Below are 19,707 nucleotides of genomic sequence, written 5' to 3'. Positions count from 1 at the left end.
TTACTGCCAGACACTACATACAACATGTTTCATACTGTAATTCTGTATACTGTCATGTGCCCTGTATGGCGTTATATTTGTGTCTTATACCACGGGCTGTTTAAATACTTGATTCTGATTGGCTGGAAGGTGTGCAGTAAAACCGTTTAATGCACAGGTAGTTCCAGTCAGTTTGATTACAGTTCGAAATTAATCCGCTACTATAATCATTGGTAACCATAGTACCAAAATTACACTTGCAAACAGAGTGAGAGAAACATATGAAAACGTTTATTTAGGTAGGCTAAATGGATGATTTTTGCATATAGTTTAATTTGTATGGTGAATATGGCAATTTTGAGAAATGGGCCCAGGCACAAGACGAAATAGAAGACTTGGAGAAGACGTTGAATGACAAAAAGCGGCACAAAGAATTAACACCGACAGAGCTAGATAAGATCGAAGACGACAAAGATGAGGTCAATACGAAAAAGACAACTAAATGGGCAGTTAACACTTTCAGTGACTTTTTGCGCCAAAGACAGAAAAATTTTGATTTCGAGACCTACTCTGCTTCTCTTTTAAATGAGACATTGCGGGAATTTTATGCCTCTGTTCAGTCTACCGCTGGACGCGAATACAGTGTTGCAAGTTTGATGTGTCTCAGAGCAGGTATAAACCGTCACATTACAAAATACAACATCATAAGTGATAAAGACTTCAAGTCAAGCAATGCCATCTTTAAATCAGTTTTAAAGCGCTACAGGAAAAATGGAAAAGACACCAGCGTTCATCATCCGCGTATTACTGAGTCTGACTTGGAGAAAATTAGAAATGCACCTGCACTCTCCCCTTTCACACCCACAGGACTTGTAAGAAAAGTTTGGTTTGACATACAGCTGTGTTTTGCACGGAGGGGAAGAGAACGAAACCGTAACCTAACAAAAGAGTCTTTCGTTCTCCGGCAAGACGAGAATGGGAAAGAGTACCTGACACTGGCGCATAACCCAGAGACAAAAAACCACAAGGATCCCACCGCATCGGATAGAGAAAATTTACGAGGATTTATGTTTGCGAGCCCCGGCGACCCACTTTGTCCCGTGGACAGCTTTAAAAAATATCTGTCAAAGTGTCCAGAAAATATCGGAGCGCTCTATTTGCATCCGAGACGCATCCCTCTGTGCAAACACGAGAGCACCGAAATGTGGTTCACCAGGGAGCCGATGGGGCTCAACTACCTTGGCAATATGCTAAAAAGTATTTGTGAAGAGGTTGGTAATAGATATTTCGTTTTTGCCCATAAATTTAAACTGTGTTTATATTATTTTCCAAATCTAAATTGTATACTTTAAATTCTTGTTGTTCAGGTGGAAGGTATCTCACAAATGTACACAAACCATAGTTTGCGTAGCACTGCCGTTGGACGACTCTCTGATGCAGGACTAGAAAGTCGCCAGATCATGTCAGTGACAGGCCACCGATGCGAGGCGAGTTTGCGGTCATATTGGGCCCCATCTTTGTCAGAGAGGAGGGAATGGAGTGACATCTAGAACTTCAACAAGCAAAGCGAAACATAATTTCACCTCCAAGCCTAAAACTGAAATAACCCTACCCTTTTCCATGTCTAACTTCACGATAAATGGAAATGTGGAGTTTAACATCAATTAGTATAATGATGAGTAAAACAATCCCCTATCGAAATTTCCAACTGTTTGATTTTTTTGTTTTCATTTAATTTAATGCATTTCAATAAATGTAATGTGTCTTTATATAGTAGCCTAATCGTGGTTAGAGACACCGGTTTTATTTCACACTCTACATAATTCATTTAAATAAATGACATGATTAGTTCAAATAAAGATTGCCTTGTCACTGTCAGTGTTGCCTGTCATTCATAAGTAATTTTAATAAATCCATTAAATAATCATTAAGTTAGATATATGCTTAAGCAACGAGGGGACTCTTTCAGTTCTTTGTCTCTCTCTTTTAATAATGAATTTAAATAAATGTGATAATTCATTCAAATAAAAGCAATCCGATGGCTCTACTTTATTTAAAGTGGACGGAGTGCTAGAACTAACGAGCCGTAACTTAAGAAAATAACCGTCATTTTTACACGTCTGTTAAAAAATTACATTATTATTACAAAATTAACATCAGTTACAGCTTTAACTTATTTTTAACTTGGCAAATATCCGTGGTATAAGCGGGATAATCCACGGCTAGCCATGCATTAAAGGATTTTAATGCACGACGTAGAGGCTTCGCGTCGGGTGGTTCTTCGCCTCTACGTCGTGCATAGTGGTTACCTGAGTTACCGTAGCCTTTCTGTCAGCTCAAACCAATTGAAGCCATTCTCCGTTGACCTCTCTCTTCAAGAATGAGTTTCTGTCCGCAGAACTGCCGCCCGCTCACTGGATGTTTTTTTGTTTTTCGCTCCATATACACTCTAGAGACTGTTGTGTGTGAATATCCCAGGAGATCAGCAGTTACACTAATACAAAAGCAAGCCCATCTGGCACCAGCAATCATGCCATGGTCTAAATTACTGAGATCACATTTTTCCCCATTCTGATGGTTGATATGAACATTAACTGAAGCACCTGACTCGTATCTGCATGATTTTATACATCGCACTGCTGCCACATGATTGGCTAATTAGGTAATCACATGAATAAATAGGTGCACAGGTGTTCTTAATAAAGTAGCTTGTGAGTGTGTATTGCTCCTAATATAATTGTTTTATCTTCTTATTTAAAGGGTAAAGTGATAAGTGAATTAACAGGATGCCAGGGAAGTCCAGATGCAGTGTCTCAAGTTGAAGGAGGTGCATTGTCCTGGCTAAATGCTATATGACTAAAGTAGTGTTTGTGCTTTATCTGACCTGCCGAAAAGATCATCTGTGTTTGTTCTGACAAGGCCCACAAGATGAATCTGTGGATCACAGATGTCAATAACTTTCTGACAGCATAAGACCACAGGTAAGCATTTGTCATATTGTGTACTAATACAATTATATAAATAAAACTTACATTTCATTACAATTTTCAAAGTGTTTTTGGACATTTGTGAAATGAATATGTATAATTTTTATATAAAGATTATTTATAATCTAACTTTTGGTCTTTGTTTTCTATAACACTGAGAATGAATCGATCTAGTGATATTCTTATCTTTTACATAAAATACTGCAACCATAGCATCCCATCTGAAAAGCAGCAACAGTTTGATCAAATAATCATATGGCACCATATACTCTGTGCATTCACATAATGCATACAGTAGAATACAAAAAATATTCTCAGTCCAAACTACAGCTGAGTCCTTGCATCGATAATTCTTTGGTACACATGTACAGTTGAAGACAATATGATTAGCCCGCCTATGAAATTTCAAATCTTTTTCAAATATTTCCCAAGTGATGTTTAACAGAGCAAGGGGATTTTAACATCTTATTATATTTTTCCTCTGGAGAAAGCCTTATTTATTTCAATTTACCTGGAATAAAATAATTATTTAAAAAAAAAATTAACTGCTACGGTCAATATTATAAGCTCCCTTAAGAAATTATCAGTTTGATTGGCTACGGAACCAACCACTGATATCCAATGACTAGCCCAATTAATCCTCCAAGCCATTAATCCCCTGAAGTTGCACTTCAAACTGTATCTTGCAAAACAACTAGTGAAGTAATATAAAAGTGTCATCATTAGTCTTTAGAAAAATAATTGTTAATGCTCTCAAAGCAGGAGAAGGATATACACGTTTATCAAAGCGTTTTCAGGTGTCAAGAACTGCCGTGAGAAGTATTATCAAGAAGTTTGAAGAGACCCACACTGTGGAGAACAAGACTGGCAGAGGCAGGAAGCAAAAGATTTCAAAAACCTTGGAAAGAAAACTGGTGAGAGATTTTTCTAAAGACCCAAGAACAACTGCCAAAACACTAGTGAATGATTCAGCCAAGTCTGGGATTGATGTCTCAATGAAGACAGTCACTAGAGCCCTGCACAGGAATGGACTGCGAGGTTGCAGACCAAGAAAAACTCCACTTCTGAAGAAGAGACACCTCCAAGCTAGACTGAAGTTTGCCAAGGACAACCTAGAGAAAAAGGATGCATACTGGAAATGTGTCCTTTAGTCAGATGAGACAAAACTAGAGCTCTTTGGCCATAGAGATGTTGCCTATGTTTGGAGAAAGAAGGGAGAGGGGCTCAACCGTTCACCGTTCCCACAGTGAAACATGGCGGTGGGAGTATAACGCTGTGGAGATGTTTCAGTGCGTCTGGAACTGGGAATCTCATCAGGGTCAAAGGAATCATGAAAAAGGAAGACCACGAGAAGATTTTGAAAGACAACCTCAGGCAATCTGCAACAAAACTTGGTTTGGGTCGACATTTCGTCTACCAGCATGATAACGACCCAAAGCATACCTCACTTCTGGGGAAGAATTCCTCCAAACGAGCAAAGTGAACGTCCTTGACTGGCCTGCACAAAGCCCAGACTTGAATCTCAAAGAAAATCTGTGGGCTACACTGAAGACTAGAGTCAATGCCATGAGACTAACAAATCTGGAGGAGCTTGAGAGATTTGCTAAGGAGGAATGGGCTGCGGCGACTCAGGGGAAATGCCTAAAACTTGAGAACTACAACAAACGACTAAAGGCTGTTATCAAGCAAAAGGGATACACTTTTGACTATTAACATCAGAGGGCTAATCATTTTGACCTGTAGATTTTTTTATTCTTGGTTATAATTTTGTTTCCATTTGTATTATAAACACTCTTAAGTTGCCTAAATAAACTATTATTTTTAGAAATGCTATGTTGAATAAAATCTTTGCTCCATTAAACAGCACTTGGGAATTATTTGAAAAATAACAAAATATTTCATAGGCGGCTAATAATTTTGTCTTCAACTGTATGTACAGTATATGTCAATTGAGATGCCATCCAACACACCCTATTTTAATATTAATAATCAAGACTGAATGTTGCCATAAAATAGCGCACTAGATGACAGTATTGATATTCATGTCTGCACTGTTACTGTTTTCCCTTCTACTCAAGTGCATTAGAGGGCACATATTCTTTACAAGTCTTTAAAAAAGTATTCTATAATGTGGCTATATCATTAAAGCACCAATTAATACGTCATTTTAACGTTTTGGTTATGGTTTAAGATACAGAACTGTCAAGTAGCATAACAAATACAGGATTTCACAGCACCAGTGCGGGACAGACTTTTCTGAAACGACTTTCAATGCAACGACAACAAATATAATTTTAATCATGATACCTTTTTGTTAGCTTGGTATTTCAAACAACACTGGTGATCTTGGTAATTGTCCAGATTATGGACACCTATTTTAAACTTACATTATTATGTATAATGTCAGGGGGAAACAAACTGCATCCAAAACCATCATACCATCATATAGACGTTAAGATGTGTACAGTATATATAAATATTCAACATGTTGATTATATGCTTTATATATTATATCAAGTAATGGAAACAGAAATGTAAAACATACAGTATATATATATTTGATCCTGTAATGTATATCAAAACATGTTGTAGTTGTAATAATTAAACAAAAAACCCTCTTATTAATTTTAAGTGTGGGAAATGTAAGCAATATTAAAAGAATTACAAAGTTTAGGAATTTATATTTCATCTTTCTTGTTAGATCAATCATCATTTTATGACAAGAACACATTGCATTAAGGCACAAAGTTCACAGTAGAAATCCAAATCCTGGAATTCCTCAATCAGAGGAAAGAGCTTCTCGTACAGCCTGTGGCACTCTGCTTAAATAATACTGATGATCCCTTAGCGTCGCCAGCACCCCAGCAGAATTCATGTGCTTCACATCTGCATTATATCTATATGCATTACCATGCATGTCTGTGAGTTTACCTGTAGGTGAATAAGAACAGCTTTACACTGATACACACTACCAGTTAAATGAATACATACAGCCCATACTATGCACACTTTACAAAACATTTATTTATTTATGTTTTGTTTTTTTAATGGATGAGTTGGACCACTAGTGAAGCAAAAGCAGCCAAAAATTGTCCAGCATAGAACTCCCTCAATACTGTTTAAAAAACATCCCAGGAGAATACTTTATGAAGTTGGTTGTGAGAGTGCCCAAAGTGTTCAGAACTCTAGACAAAGCATGTCTACTTTGAAGAAGCTAAAATAAAAAAGTTTAGATTTTCTTAACAATTCTTTGTTACTTTCACTTGTGTTATTTCTTTACTTTCATTCTAAAACATGGAGAACGTTTGACTTGTAGTGTATTTAGCTTTTACTCATTTTTAGGAACATTTTTAAGAAAGGGGATGTGTTAGAAATGACGGTCACCTCCAACTGCATGCAGAATTGCCTCAGGTGCACATGTGTCCCACTTCTTACAGCCCGGACTGGCGAAGACATAAGCAGAGGCCTTTCCTTCCACCAACTGGATAATCTGCCAGAAAGAGGGTGTGATTGGTTCCATTATTATCACAATATTGACTCATTGAATGAAGGTATATGACTCCCTCACCTTATTCCCAGCTCCTCCCACTCTGATGACATCATGAGGCTCCATAGCTTGGATTGTGTCAGTGACTAGTTTATTGCTATGGGACCGTGTAGTGGTGATGATTCTTTTACCATCTGGGACCTCCTGGAGTTGGAACCCAAATGCGCCCAAACCCAATACTCCCCATAATGTTCTGCCCAAAGAAGCACCAGCCCCCAACTGAGAAAGCACAAAAAAATAGGAGGTTAAACAAACCCAGCCTCTTCCACATACACTGATGCATGTGTGATTGAAAGACAAGATGGACCTGGTAGTTGTAGAAGGGTTGATTGATGACTCCAGCAATGGCTGTCCCACCATAAGCAATGCCTATTAGCACTGTCACATGGTCCAGGAGACCTATGATAAAACACCCATTCAAATTACATACATACATTTTTTTTTTTTTTTTATGTTTATTAGTCAACCCCAACATTAACACATCGACCACGTTTGCATGCATTTATGAAAACTGTTTATTCCAGGGTTTTTGCGGAAAGTGGCTTTCTGAAACATCTTGTAAACGAGAATGCCGATTTCATTATCCTGCTTAAGGGATTAAGAGAGAGCAGTTTCACACACCTGGGTTTCTCCAGGAGAATGCGGCTTATTTTGACCATGTAAACGCATAAGCGCCGTTCTGATGGGTGTTTAAAGCGTGCGCATGCTGTGGAGAAAGCTGAAGGAGCCACGTGTATATGGGAGTAATGAGAAAGCTGCTAGCACAGCTCATGTAAACGCACATACTGATTTCAAACGGCATATTGGTGTTCATGTAAATGTAGTCATAAGCAGCAGTGCAAATTGCATGGCATCATCTTAAATTTATTTTAAAGATAATTGTATAATGTGTCCATTATACAAGGAAAAAGTACATATTCTTTTTATTAAATTGTATTATTATTAAGGTATGTTGCGTAAAAGCAATTTAATCAATCTCATTTGCTATGCGTAGGGCTAGCCCTTCATTTATTTCCCTGCTAAACGTAAATATTTATATGTATACACGTTTAAATTGAACTGCAATTAAACTGTGAAATACTGCATGTTATTGCACCCCTGCTGGTTTTGATGCTCTTTTTTTGTGTGCCTTTTTCTCGTGATATCAGATCATTTCAATTTATTTTTCTAAGTGGGAAAACACTTTGTTTTAAGCCCACCCACAGAACAGACGGCTAGCAGACTGTGAGGAGATATTTGCAGAATTTGACAAAGTGTATTGGATTAGAATTCTTGAGTCCACCTTTAATGTGAACATTACTACACTCATATTAGCTACAATGCAGTTTGCAAAACAGTTTATTGCATCTTATTTAAACTAAGTTATGAGTGTATTCGTTAGAGTAATAATAAAGTATTACCAATTTTCATAGTAGCCTAATAAGAGGAATATTAATGACACCTATTAATTTAAATACATGTTTAACATCAAGTTAACATACCATTGTTCTTAGCAGTGTACTGTACACCATGCCAGCAAGAGACTTACCCTGAAATACATTTTGTAAGTTCATGTGGGACTATAATTACAACAGTATATTTTGTGTATGTACTGTCTCTTCAGACACAACTACACCACTGGTTTTAAAAGCCAATTGTTTTCTAATGTGCTGCTGGTTGGATTAGTTTCAGTGCATAGCTCATCATTTCAGTGAATTGTATGCCATTGCGTTGAGGTGTTGTGTTGTTGATGCATTAGCTTGTATTAGATATCAATGACTGCTAAACATCGGGATTTTGTCATTTTGATTAGTTTTGTTATGCTGTTCATTCAAGTTACTGAGGTAATATGCACACCCTTTGACGATTTGCCTATTTGTGATTTACTTTCACAGTCACTTAAGCTTTTTGACGTGGATGTGCACGTCTTAGTGGTGTTTTGCGCTAAGATTAAATTATTTGGGATGTTTGTGTGCATCATGTTCAGAGGTTGCGCTAGAAAAATGTCTTTATTTGTCACTGTCTGTAAAATATCTGTCATGGTGTATTTTCGTACTTGTTTTCATTTTAGAAGTGCTAGGGTATTGAGGGACGTTGCATCCATTATAATAGCATGTACATGACATCCCTTGTTTGAGTCCGGTGAAATCAATGAGTTCTAGTGTGAAACTTCAACCTGTCAATCAACCTCTGCGCTTATACAAGGTTTTTAAACTTTGCCGGTTTAAGTGCATACACACATGCACAAGTTCACAGAACCTCATAGACCCTGATGTGAACATAACATGTAACATGAGAAGCAAATCTGTGAAGCTCAGTTAATACAGTTACTCCACAAAAATAACGGACAATTCTGCTCTAAACGTGATATTTGAACTTATTAAATGCATGCAGCATTGGCTGAAATGATGCACTGCTTTTTTTGTTTTTTAATTTTTTATTATGCAGTTTGCATTTTATTATCATACATTAACACACTAAAGTAATGACTGCTGTATGCAGTCATGAAATCAGATACCAGGTGTAAATTATGATGGTGCCAGTTAATGTGCATATTTATACCAGGGAATAAACAGTGCACATGTGCAGCAGTAATGTGACGGACAAAGACTGAAATCAAAACTGATGCACTGGGCTAAAATGTTTTTCTTGTTCTGTCAAAATGACAGACAGAAATTTTAATTATTTGTCAATGTTATAATTGATTATTAAGTGATTGTTTTAGCCCCACACTAAATAATGACCCTGAGTCACCACAATAATAATTACAAATAATTTTTAATGCAAAATATTGTATAATAGACAGACTTTGTGTTTTTTCATGGTGTGTGAGCACTTTAACTGAATGTGTATATTAATTTCAACCCACAATCAGAAAGTGCAAGCAATTGTATGACCCGTGGATCATTTTGTAAATACTCGAATGCAGTTAATGGGAAAAAGTTTCCCCACCCCTACCTTAAAAAGCATAACCGGTGGAAGATTGTGCATGAAAATGTGCATGACAACCAACAAAAATGGATGAAAGGGAATTTCATAACATTGGATTACTTATTAAATAGATTCATATAAAAGATTATATCAGAAATATTTATTTAAATGTTTTGCCTTAGCTTGCTTAGATTGCTTGTTGACTGCAAGAGGATGTTTTTTTTTTGATTGACTGCCTAATAAATGACTAACAGAACATGTCCACTGACGCGTGGTGAGCGGAGATGAGCGAGCGTTCTCAGTTCACTCCTATGCAGTGTACTCGCACAATAACATTCGGCAGTTCGTGAGATTTTGCTTAAAAACATAGTAAAGATGTATTAATGTTGTATTCTTAAGTTGTACTTCGTTGAAAAAGAATATTTGGTTTAATAGATTAAAATATAAATTCAAAGAAATATTGATACAAAAATATGTCTTCACATGTATCACACTGGATTTGATGTAGTTAATGTATATTTTGAAATGTCAAATCATTTTAACATTTTATTATTTTTTTTTTAAAAATGGCATATTTCGGCAACTCTCTGGCATGGTGAACGGGGTTGAGTGGATTTTTCCCGCGCCAGTGGACAAGTGCCATTATCTAGTCAAGGTTCTAGGCAAGGCACTCGATATCTCAAACTAGCCTAACATGAAAGACATCAAAACACACATTAACAACATAAAATCACCATACGAGTAGGGGTTCTGTGGAGACGCACTGGCTTCTGTATGTAAACTGGGTGGTACAAAATCCTTGCAACTATAGCAGAGACAGGAGAGGAAAGGAAGTGAGAAAGAGACGGAGACGGAGAGAGCAGATCACTGTATGACAGCACCAGATGTGTTGGGCAAATAGACGTCAGATTGATGAAAGATTTATCATTGTGCTGTTGCGGTGGGCATGCATGAAACACATTGTCCCTAAGGAAGCATGAAAAGTTTCAAGCATCAGGTAATTTGTTCTGTCCTCAATGAAAGTGAAATGCTACGTAAGTGACAAAAATCACAGCCAATCAGAAGCCAGTGTTTACAGGAGAGCTATGTCTAATGTGTATGATTTTGGACTATTGTGATTCCACTATGGGTGGGACTACCTGGTGTGACGTCACGAAAACTGATCAAATGTCACGTGTGAAACCCTTGATGTTTACGGCTGATTAGGACAAAAACTAGGTTAAAGAATCTACATACAAGATTGGAACATTTTTAGGACACGTGATGGGAGAGTAATGGTGATGAGCTGAAAGCTTTGTCTGCTCACCTTCAGTATATTCTTTAGTGCCATCGAGAGGGTCCACCCACACAACCAGCTGAGAAATGAAGATGAAACATTAGTCAAATGCCATATTGAGCTACTTTTATGTTCCTGGTAGGAACTTTAACAAAACACCTTTCCGAAGCACTATCTGTGCAGATCTATTGGGGGGGGGGGGGATGTATGAAAACCTCTACATTGCACATATATTGCACACTTTTTTGTTTTTTTTAATTAGGGCTACCAAAATGAATACTTTTACTGATATTAATTACATTTCCCTAACTAACACATTTTACACATTTACCTTGTTTCACATTAAAAACACTGGTAGGGACAGCAAGAACCTTTGTCTTCTTAATGTCAACTACATATATGACTTTTCTTTAAAAGTGTTTCCATAGCTCAAACGGTAGCACAGTACTAGTAATGTCAAGGTCATTGGTTCAATTTCTAATATATACTGATAAAATATCTTGAATTGCAATAAGTATCTTTGGATGAAGGCATCAGCCAAATGAGTAAAAGTAAAATCATTTGCAGTCTTAGATAAAACTGAATTATGATTGAAGCTCAACAAGTTTGAAATATCACCTATGAGGAAAATACACTGCATGACTGCAACGGCAGGTTAGCTGCAAAATATTTGTTACATCTTATTTTGTTTACTTTGGGTTATTTCTCCAAAAATGTACCACAGAGATATATGCACACAAACCAGAAAACTAAACTTACAAAACATGTCTGAACAGTTTGAAGTCGAAATTGGAGAGGCATTAGTTACTATTTCACTTGAACGCCCCTCACTAGCGGGTGCATCGTAACTGCTGCTCATGAGCGAGCACATGGGAGCAACGTTTGGTCTAGATTTTCACTACATGTTAAATTAGTTTCAGTTTGTTTCTCACCAAACAGTTTGTATGCCTTCAGAACAAGGCATGAGTCACTTATGAGATAATTTATTAGACTTCTGCATTATAATTTTGCATCCTTTTGAAGCTTGCAGAGGTGGTCAACATAAAGCGCCATTGTATGACATCACTGAGCAGAATATTTTTTCGAAATTTCTCAATTTGTGTACCAAAATGGCAAGGAAGTCATATTGGATTATAACAAGATGAGGGTGAGTAAATAATGAATTAATTAAAATGTTTGGGTGAACTATCCCTTTGAGGCTAAAAAGGCACTAAGTTACAAAAGAGGGGAAACATTGCAATTTCAACTATATGCTAAATTGTAAATGAACTAGAAACAAAAAATCATAAAATGTATTGTGATCAATCATTGTAATCTAACAACAGTCCTGCAGCTTTAATATAATTTAAACACATGATTGTTCTATTTCCTGTTCATCTTTTACCTCCTCCTCCTTCAGGCTTGCATACTGATTCGGACAGGACTTTTGTAGGATTACACTGTTCTTCCCGCTCTCTATCAGGTTCTCTTCAACAGCCTCAACCGGTAAATCCTGCCCAAAGAAAAAATGTTATGTTCTGCTGTATGGACGAAGAAAACGAGGCAACATTTTTTTCCACATGAGCGAGTATGATAACAAGAACAAGCTCAAAACTTACCTCTTCTCCAATAATTGTGACTTTAGGGAAGCTTCTCGACAGAGATGCACATATACTCTTCTGAACAAGCCTGTCAGCCAGAGTCTGTAGATCATTGACTCCTGTCTGTTATAAAAGCAGCACACTTAGAAACGTGACTAAACAACGTGACTAAACAACGGCAAATGCAAGCCAGCTTCTTACCAGCTTCCGAAAGTGCAATTCGGAATCACTACATTTAACAACAATAATGTGTTATTCCTGACCACTGCCTCTGAGGTGTCAGATACAAACTGTAAAATTACAACTGAGTAAATGAAATTGGGGGGGGGGGGGGTTCCAGGACCAATAAATGCTGGTCTGGGAACATGTCCTACTACCTTCCTTACCTTCTCCACAATCCCGAGCTCTCCGCTCTGTAGCACATTCCTGACGATAGATCCAGCCTGCTCTGCCACAGCATAGGATGAAGCCACCAGCTGCATCAACACTGCAGAGCTGCTCGCCATCACTGCTGCAGAGGCACAAATCACACTTTGATACAGTGCAAAAATACACACCCTGTGTGTAACTAGGGCACAAGTCAGAGAACAATAGAAATATTGCACAGTCACCATTACCTGTTCAAAATAATATTGAATATAATGACATTATAGCTATATAAGCTTGATTAAAATATTACTTAATTTGAATATAATAATGACATTATAGCCACATAAGCTTGATTCAAATATTACTTAATTTTATACACTTAGGTGTTTGATCACATAACACACTGAGAAGCACCTTGATTCTACTTAAGAATGGACCATAATTACGGGTTACTGATTAATTCTGCCCCAAACTCACAACACTTGTTCTTGTTATCATACTCGCTCAAACTCTCACCCACCCAAAACGTAATGAATTCAAAATTATCTGTGGGATAATAGTCTATATGTGTAAGCACCGCACTTATTAACTATAAATTCCTGAGCGCTATGGTTTTTGAATGCATTGCTGTGGAGCAGACAGAAGTTCTGCAGGAGTTCTGTATTTCAGAACCGTACTCTATTTGCTTTCCGTGCACTGCGTTTCCATGTCCACCGGGCTAGAGTCCAGAGTTTGGGTTCGCACCGGTAGTTTCCTATCGGTCAGACTAAACTATAGGACTAGACAGATAAGATAGATTTAGGATACCGCGGTCTTAGCGCCCGTTGTGTTTCTTTCTTATCTTTCATTTTTTATTTTATTTAAGTCCACAGTTTTCCTGAGCAACCACTGGGCCGCCATTATGATTCTAATTGTTTTCTTTTTCTGGTCTCGAGACGCAATGTAAAAACTAGCAAAACGAGAAATCCAGATGGAGATAAACAACCATCCATTAACAGTTATTTAATAAAAATGAGTTTAGGCTCAAATTGTGAGGCACTGTCAAAAATTTAAGAAATGAGAAGCACCCATGGGTTCCCTTTAAAGGTCTGAAACCCGAACCGGTTTCGGGCCGGGTTCGGGTCAGTTTTACCGAATTTGTTTCGCGCATGCGCACACTCACTCACAGACACGCGCGAACGTTAAGGGCCGTTCACACCGAACGTGTTTTTGCACTTGTCTGTTCGTTTTTCACATTGTTTTCTCATGTAAACACATGCTGGGTGCATGTCTTTACCATTTGTACTGCGTCTCGCTTTTTCTTCAGCGTCTTGCGCTGGACTGGCACATTTTCACCATGTCAAGTTAAAAAATTGTTTGCATGTTGAGAAACCTGTGCTCTGTTTCATACTTTGCGCTGCGTCTAGATTGTTTTTAAACTTCTGAACAAGTACAGACTGTATAGAGTGAACTGTTGCAGTGTTTCATTTTATTCCAAATTGTTCATCAAGTGAATTTTCAGGAAATAAACGATATGGCAATGCTTTTTCTATTGGACCTACAGAGCTGATATATTGTTCTAAAAACCTTTGTGTTCAGCAGAAGGAAAAGTCAAACACATCTGGGATGTTATAAGGGTGAATAAATCATGAGAGAATTTAAATTTTTGGGTGAACTATCCCTTTAATTAGTTATCTTTTCTTAACTTTTGAGAAAAGTTCATTTAATCCGTTAATGCTCCCTAAAAGTGTCTCAATTAGGCCTCACATTGTTATTCCAATTTAATAAACCTATTTGTGTGTTAGTAATAGCAAAATACACATTTGAGCAATTTTCTAATAAATTAATGGATATTATAATGTCAAATTAAGAGCATGAAATACATCACACACAATGTGATGTTTTTGTACTTGAAATGTAAACTTTTTACCCCTTAGAAACTTTTTAGATAAATTAAGTTAAAATGCTGACATCAATATGTCAACCTGCATATCAACCCCACAGCATATAAATGAAAATTAAAACTAATCAAATAAAAATTCATAAATCAATATTTTTCCACTGAATTCATTTTAGATCAAAAAGGTTTTTGAAGACCACGAGAAACAGTCAGCCAAATATGTCGAAGTTTTTGACATATACATCATTTATTATCCAACAACAGCATTCACACTGATTCCCTTACATTTCACTTTAGTAAAGTAACCAAATTGTATAATTTAAGAATAAGCCATTGAAAGACACATTTCGGTTGACCACTAATCCAAATATTGTGGCAGCACTAAGGTATGTCCTGCATTACGGCCTAGCCTTTCATACAGTACATGTTCAGTTATCTGTTGGCCATCGGCCTGAATCCCATCTCTCCCTCCAGCTGTTCGGCAGTCAAAGTTCCCAGGATAGGCTGACAGTCAGGGTTAAACACAGAGTAGGCACTCATTTCACCGGGTTGTCGTGCCTTTGGGCTTCGAAGACCCTCATAGAGCCAGTAGAATAAAGATATGAGGAAAAATGGTAGGCCAAACTCAAGTTCTGAAAAAAGACCCAGCAGTACCAGCCATAGCAGTACTTTAAATAGGGTAAGATGGGTAAGAGCCAAACGCTGAAACCAATGACCAGAAGTCCTGTCCAGCAAGCCGTCACTGGCACTTCCAACCTAAAAGCAGAGCAAAATGTTAGATGAGGTTTATTAGTTACTGTATTAACATGTTTGTATGAATGCATTGTTTAATCTAAAAACAATGTATAGCAACTTAAATAATTCTGCGTACATAAGCATACATAAAGGGTATGTTTACACCTCTGTGTGTGGTGTTTGAGGGCAGGTGATGATGGGCTTCAGCTCTGGTTTGTCATCAGACACAGCTGGAGAATGATCGCCTGTGACTTTCATCTCGCTCTCGATCTCTGAATCGGCAGGTTTCTTCGCTTCAGTCTGGGCTTTCTTTCGGGCTCTGAATTCTGCCAGTTTACTCTCCATATTTCATACCCGAAAATAATAATAATAATTAGAATGAAATTGTAATTAAATCGCCACGTTCACATGTCATGACTTCCGTCTTTGCTTCCCACTGTAACTAAACGCATCCGCCGCCTTTTGAACACAACTGTTGTCCTCTAGGAGGCGCTTGACGGCTCAGAAAGCCGAATCCTCCATTGAGCCGCATACACATTTCTGGGCGTTTTAGGCTCACTGGAAACATTTATAAAAAAAAAAAAAGGATGCTTTTTAAATTTATTAATTAAAAATATTGTTACCTGAAATACAAATTGGACCCCGACCAACGAATCACTTTTATATTATTTTAATAAACTTATTTTACCGTAATCACATTTCTCTGTGATTAGTCCAGCATAGACTGCGATGAGAAATGTAACATGTATCACATGATAAATCCGTTCACGTTCACATAAGCAACGATGTTGATAATAACAATTGATAAACTTTAAAGCCATTGGATTTAACATAGGCTACACAGTGAAGAGTATGAGAAATATTATATTGAACGCAAAGGCCTGCCCATTTTATGACATTTAGGTGATTTGTCATTTATGTGCGCTTATTCTAATTCTATGTTTTTGTTTCTTACGGTCACTTTTATGGCTGCACCGGCCGGAAGTTTTTGTGTGTCACAGGAGAGGCTGTGAATAGGCACTGTCCCGACAGGCACTGGGAAAACGACGTAAGTGCATAAAAAAAAATATTTAGGTGTACAATATATTTGCCTCTTAAGGTTTGAGAGAACGATTAACCGTGTGCGTCACGCTGAACGGAACAAACGTTTCATGAACATGACAGTTAAACCAGCAAAGCTCTTATTGTCATACATACGAATATAATACACATATTCAGTGATGCGCATTGTTTGCGGTTCAATGCAATCAATGAATTCTGGAAGTGCCTAGCTATTTTATTTTATACTCTCCTCTTTGTTTTTTATTTTTCTTATATACGCTTTTTTCTTTACTCTAGAATCAATAACAAAGGTGGTCGCATAAACGTAATGTTTATTTTAAATATCACGAATACACAAGGCCACAGATTATCAACATTTATAAATATTTTGAGGGTTTTGAAAATTCTAATTTACTAACCTTCATGCCATCCCAGATGTGTATTACTTTCTTTAATCTGCAGAACACGAATTAAGATTTTTAGAAGAATATTTCAGCTCTGTAGGTCCATACAATGCATGTGAATAGGGATTATTAAACTATGAATCTTCAAAAAGCACATAATGGCAGCATAAATGTAACCCTTAAGACTCCAGTAGTTTAATATATTTACATGCATTTGGCAGACGCTTTTATCCAAAGCGACTTACAGAGACCTTATTACAGGGACAATCCCCCTGGAGCAACCTGGAGTTAAGTGCCTTGCTCAAGGACACAATGTTGGTGGCTGTGGGGCTCGAACTAGCGTCCTTCTAATTACCAGATTACCAGTTATGTGCTTAGACCACTACACCACCACTCCCACTCCCACTCCATATGTCTTTTGAAGCAGTCCAATTGGTTTTGGGTTAGAAGAGATCAATATGTAACTCTTGCCATTGCAGTCTCTAGACACAATCATGATTTCAAGCTCAATTACTCTTCCTAGTGCTTTACGCATGCGCAGAGCACTAGATGGTGCTAGAAAGTGTAATCGAGCTTCAAATCATTATTGCCAAGGAGACTGCTGATGTCAAGGTTTGTAGTGAAAATGGAGTTACATTTTGGTCTGTTCTCTCCCAAAACTAAATGGATTGCTGCAGAAGACACTGATTAAACCACTGGAGTCGTATGGATTACTTTATGCTGCCTTTATGTGATTTTTGGAGCTTCAAAGTTTTGGTCACTATTCACTTACATTGTATGGACCTACAGAGCTGAAATATTCTTCTAAAAACCTTAATTTGTGTTCTCCTGAAGAAAGAAAGTCATACACATCTGGGATGGCATAAGGGTGAGTAAATGATGAGACACTTTTCATTTTTGGGTGAACTATCCCTTTAATATGTATTGCAAAGTGTTGTTTGGCATTTTTTGGTGGTGACACCAACTCACAAAATTGCAAAGTTGTCTGTTGCCTGGTACCAGTGGTAAACAACTACCAGTAGTTCTCATGTTGGGGATGTTGGGGAATCAAACTCAGGTTGTGGTCTTCGTTGATCAGAGTAGGCCTATCAAGCATAAATCATCCTATAGAATGTCACATCAGCGTTGTTTTTACCCCTCAGAATTGCTATCACAGACATCGGTTGTAAATCTCCACCGTGGCATGAGCAAGCATGGCCTCTGCCCCAGCACAGCAGCCCACTCTCACTGTAGAGCAAGCGCGAGGTGAGATATCCATCCTTACTGTATACGATCAGTGGTCATGGCACAACTTGGACTCATCCAATCCATTTTATCATTCATTGCAGTTGTTCTGAGTGAGGTGATCCAGGCGTTCTCTGTGCCTGAGAATGCAGCCCGCATGGAGGAAGCCAGAGAGAGCGCCTGCAACGACATGGGCAAGATGCTGCAGCTAGTGCTGCCTGTGGCCACCCAAATCCAGCAGGAAGTCATCAAAGCATATGGCTTTAACAATGAGGGAGAGGGTGAGTAGGAATATGCAATCCACCACTGTAATTAATGGCATTTACATTTTTTTTTTTTATAAAATAACCGTTCCAACTGATGTGTTTGGGCTCTCAGGAGTTCTCAGATTTGCCCGAGTAGTGAAGATGTATGAAACTCAGGACCCAGAGATTGCAGCCATGTCAGTGAAACTCAAGAGTCTTCTTCTGCCACCTCTCTCCACTCCTCCCATTGGAAGTGGAATCCCAACTTCATAGAACTAGTTCCAATTTCAAACATTTTCAACCATAATTAGTTCATAGAACAAATACAGTCAGTTATATACAAATATTATCTCTAAGAGTTTAGATCTTGGGAGTCAGTTTTAACACGTTTCCTCTCAAGTGACTTAAACTGAGCTTAATTATACATTGCTTGGGATACAACGTTTCAATAAAAAGTAAACATCTACATTCCCACTCACTTTCAGTTAAATAACTAGAATTCAAAAGATGTATTTTTTTCCCCTCATATTTATTATTTTTCATTTTCATCTCTTATCCAATGTTCAATGTGCATATATTTATCAAGCATAACACTAATTTGTTAAGGCCTTTTGAAGGTCTGGTTTCATTGTAAAGCTTTTTATACATTTTCCATTTATTAATTTCTTACTGGTTGCTCATAATAGTGACACTGTTCTTATGATCATTGCTGTTTGCAAAACTATTATCAGATGTGTTTATCCAATAAAGAGACTTTTTTTTACTGAGTTTAATGACCTTTCCTTTCATGAAATGTCTGTGTCCTTTAGTGAATGTGAATACTGTGAAATATTAAGCAGTATTTCACTTTTAATAATATTACTCAAATTACATATTATCCAAATATTTGTTAAATATTATGATTAGATAGAAATGTTGTTTATTAGAAATAATGAGAAAATTAAAATTTTAATAACTGATTATTATTTCACATCCATTAAATTTCCACAAGATGTAGAAAAATGCAGAATGCACACTGCCTTATCATTATGAATTTCATTGTCTATTTCATTTTTAGAAAGAGTTAGCCAAACATCCAATCATACTCAGAATGCCAAGTACTGGTGTGAAACTCAAGCATTATTATGTCTCACCTTTATTTTCTTCAGCAACAATTGCTGCAAATGGGTATTTTAGCATTTAAATACTCTATACTGCTATGTGAATTTATTTTTTCATGTATGTGTAGACATACATTATTTTAGCTTGTGACAGAGCAGCACTTAATATATACAGTATACTGTATACTTTTATTACAATAACTTGAATAACTAAGTTAAGCACTTGGATTTTCTTACACCCTTCTTGGAAGTGATGCATACTTAGGAGGGCATACTACCATTAGAGGCATGAGTATGCTGCTATTGTTCATTAAATATGGACATCACTGGACCCTTTCTAGATCCCCTTTAATTTGCTTATCGAGCAAACAGGTCTGTGGAGGATGCAGTCAACATGGGATTGCATCCATGTCCTGCAACATCTGGACAGG

The 19,707-nt window shown here is 37.3% G+C and overlaps 4 protein-coding genes across 4 annotated transcripts in view; 2 read left to right on the top strand and 2 right to left on the bottom strand.

The window, feature by feature from the left end:
- LOC127624166 (YLP motif-containing protein 1-like) overlaps window positions 1–2,957 on the top strand; it is a 63,438-nt gene extending 60,481 nt beyond the window's left edge. The window contains exon 18 of the mRNA XM_052098860.1: window positions 2,740–2,957. Within this exon, the coding sequence (XP_051954820.1) occupies window positions 2,740–2,835 (96 nt within the window). The 3' untranslated portion in view covers window positions 2,836–2,957. The remainder of the gene's footprint in view (window positions 1–2,739) is intronic.
- A 1,864-nt stretch (window positions 2,958–4,821) lies between these two features.
- Window positions 4,822–13,399, bottom strand: LOC127624208 (3'(2'),5'-bisphosphate nucleotidase 1-like). The gene is made up of 9 exons (XM_052098925.1): window positions 13,326–13,399; window positions 12,666–12,790; window positions 12,298–12,402; window positions 12,084–12,191; window positions 10,730–10,778; window positions 6,821–6,912; window positions 6,535–6,732; window positions 6,351–6,456; window positions 4,822–5,897 (listed from the first exon to the last, which is right to left on the bottom strand). Exons 2-9 carry the CDS (start codon window positions 12,783–12,785, stop codon window positions 5,746–5,748), a joined length of 930 nt encoding a protein of 309 aa, XP_051954885.1. The 5' UTR covers window positions 12,786–12,790; window positions 13,326–13,399; the 3' UTR covers window positions 4,822–5,745.
- A 1,343-nt stretch (window positions 13,400–14,742) lies between these two features.
- On the bottom strand, window positions 14,743–15,731 carry LOC127624363 (SAYSvFN domain-containing protein 1-like). Its single transcript, XM_052099157.1, has 2 exons — window positions 15,428–15,731; window positions 14,743–15,283 (listed from the first exon to the last, which is right to left on the bottom strand). Exons 1-2 carry the CDS (start codon window positions 15,605–15,607, stop codon window positions 14,960–14,962), a joined length of 504 nt encoding a protein of 167 aa, XP_051955117.1. The 5' UTR covers window positions 15,608–15,731; the 3' UTR covers window positions 14,743–14,959.
- A 426-nt stretch (window positions 15,732–16,157) lies between these two features.
- LOC127624317 (protein C10-like) lies at window positions 16,158–18,938 on the top strand. The gene is made up of 4 exons (XM_052099095.1): window positions 16,158–16,310; window positions 17,850–17,952; window positions 18,036–18,212; window positions 18,310–18,938. Exons 2-4 carry the CDS (start codon window positions 17,901–17,903, stop codon window positions 18,447–18,449), a joined length of 369 nt encoding a protein of 122 aa, XP_051955055.1. The 5' UTR covers window positions 16,158–16,310; window positions 17,850–17,900; the 3' UTR covers window positions 18,450–18,938.
- The last annotated feature ends 769 nt before the right edge of the window (window positions 18,939–19,707 follow it).

This window comes from Xyrauchen texanus, chromosome 30 (assembly GCF_025860055.1).
Source record: "Xyrauchen texanus isolate HMW12.3.18 chromosome 30, RBS_HiC_50CHRs, whole genome shotgun sequence".
Classification (NCBI taxonomy): Eukaryota; Metazoa; Chordata; class Actinopteri; order Cypriniformes; family Catostomidae; genus Xyrauchen; species Xyrauchen texanus.
This window is presented reverse-complemented; position numbering and strand designations above follow the sequence as displayed.

Coding starts and splice junctions, on each gene's coding strand:
- LOC127624317 (XM_052099095.1), top strand. CDS start 17,901: ATGGCCTCTGCCCCAGCACAGCAGCCCACTCTCACTGTAGAGCAAGCG. Junction 17,953..18,035: donor CACTGTAGAGCAAGCGCGAG/GTGAGATATCCA, acceptor CATTCATTGCAG/TTGTTCTGAGTGAGGTGATC. Junction 18,213..18,309: donor CTTTAACAATGAGGGAGAGG/GTGAGTAGGAAT, acceptor TTGGGCTCTCAG/GAGTTCTCAGATTTGCCCGA.
- LOC127624208 (XM_052098925.1), bottom strand. CDS start 12,785: ATGGCGAGCAGCTCTGCAGTGTTGATGCAGCTGGTGGCTTCATCCTAT. Junction 12,192..12,297: donor TCACAATTATTGGAGAAGAG/GTAAGTTTTGAG, acceptor TTCTTTGGGCAG/GATTTACCGGTTGAGGCTGT. Junction 10,779..12,083: donor CAAGCCTGAAGGAGGAGGAG/GTAAAAGATGAA, acceptor TTCATTTCTCAG/CTGGTTGTGTGGGTGGACCC.
- LOC127624363 (XM_052099157.1), bottom strand. CDS start 15,607: ATGGAGAGTAAACTGGCAGAATTCAGAGCCCGAAAGAAAGCCCAGACT. Junction 15,284..15,427: donor CTCAAACACCACACACAGAG/GTGTAAACATAC, acceptor CTCTGCTTTTAG/GTTGGAAGTGCCAGTGACGG.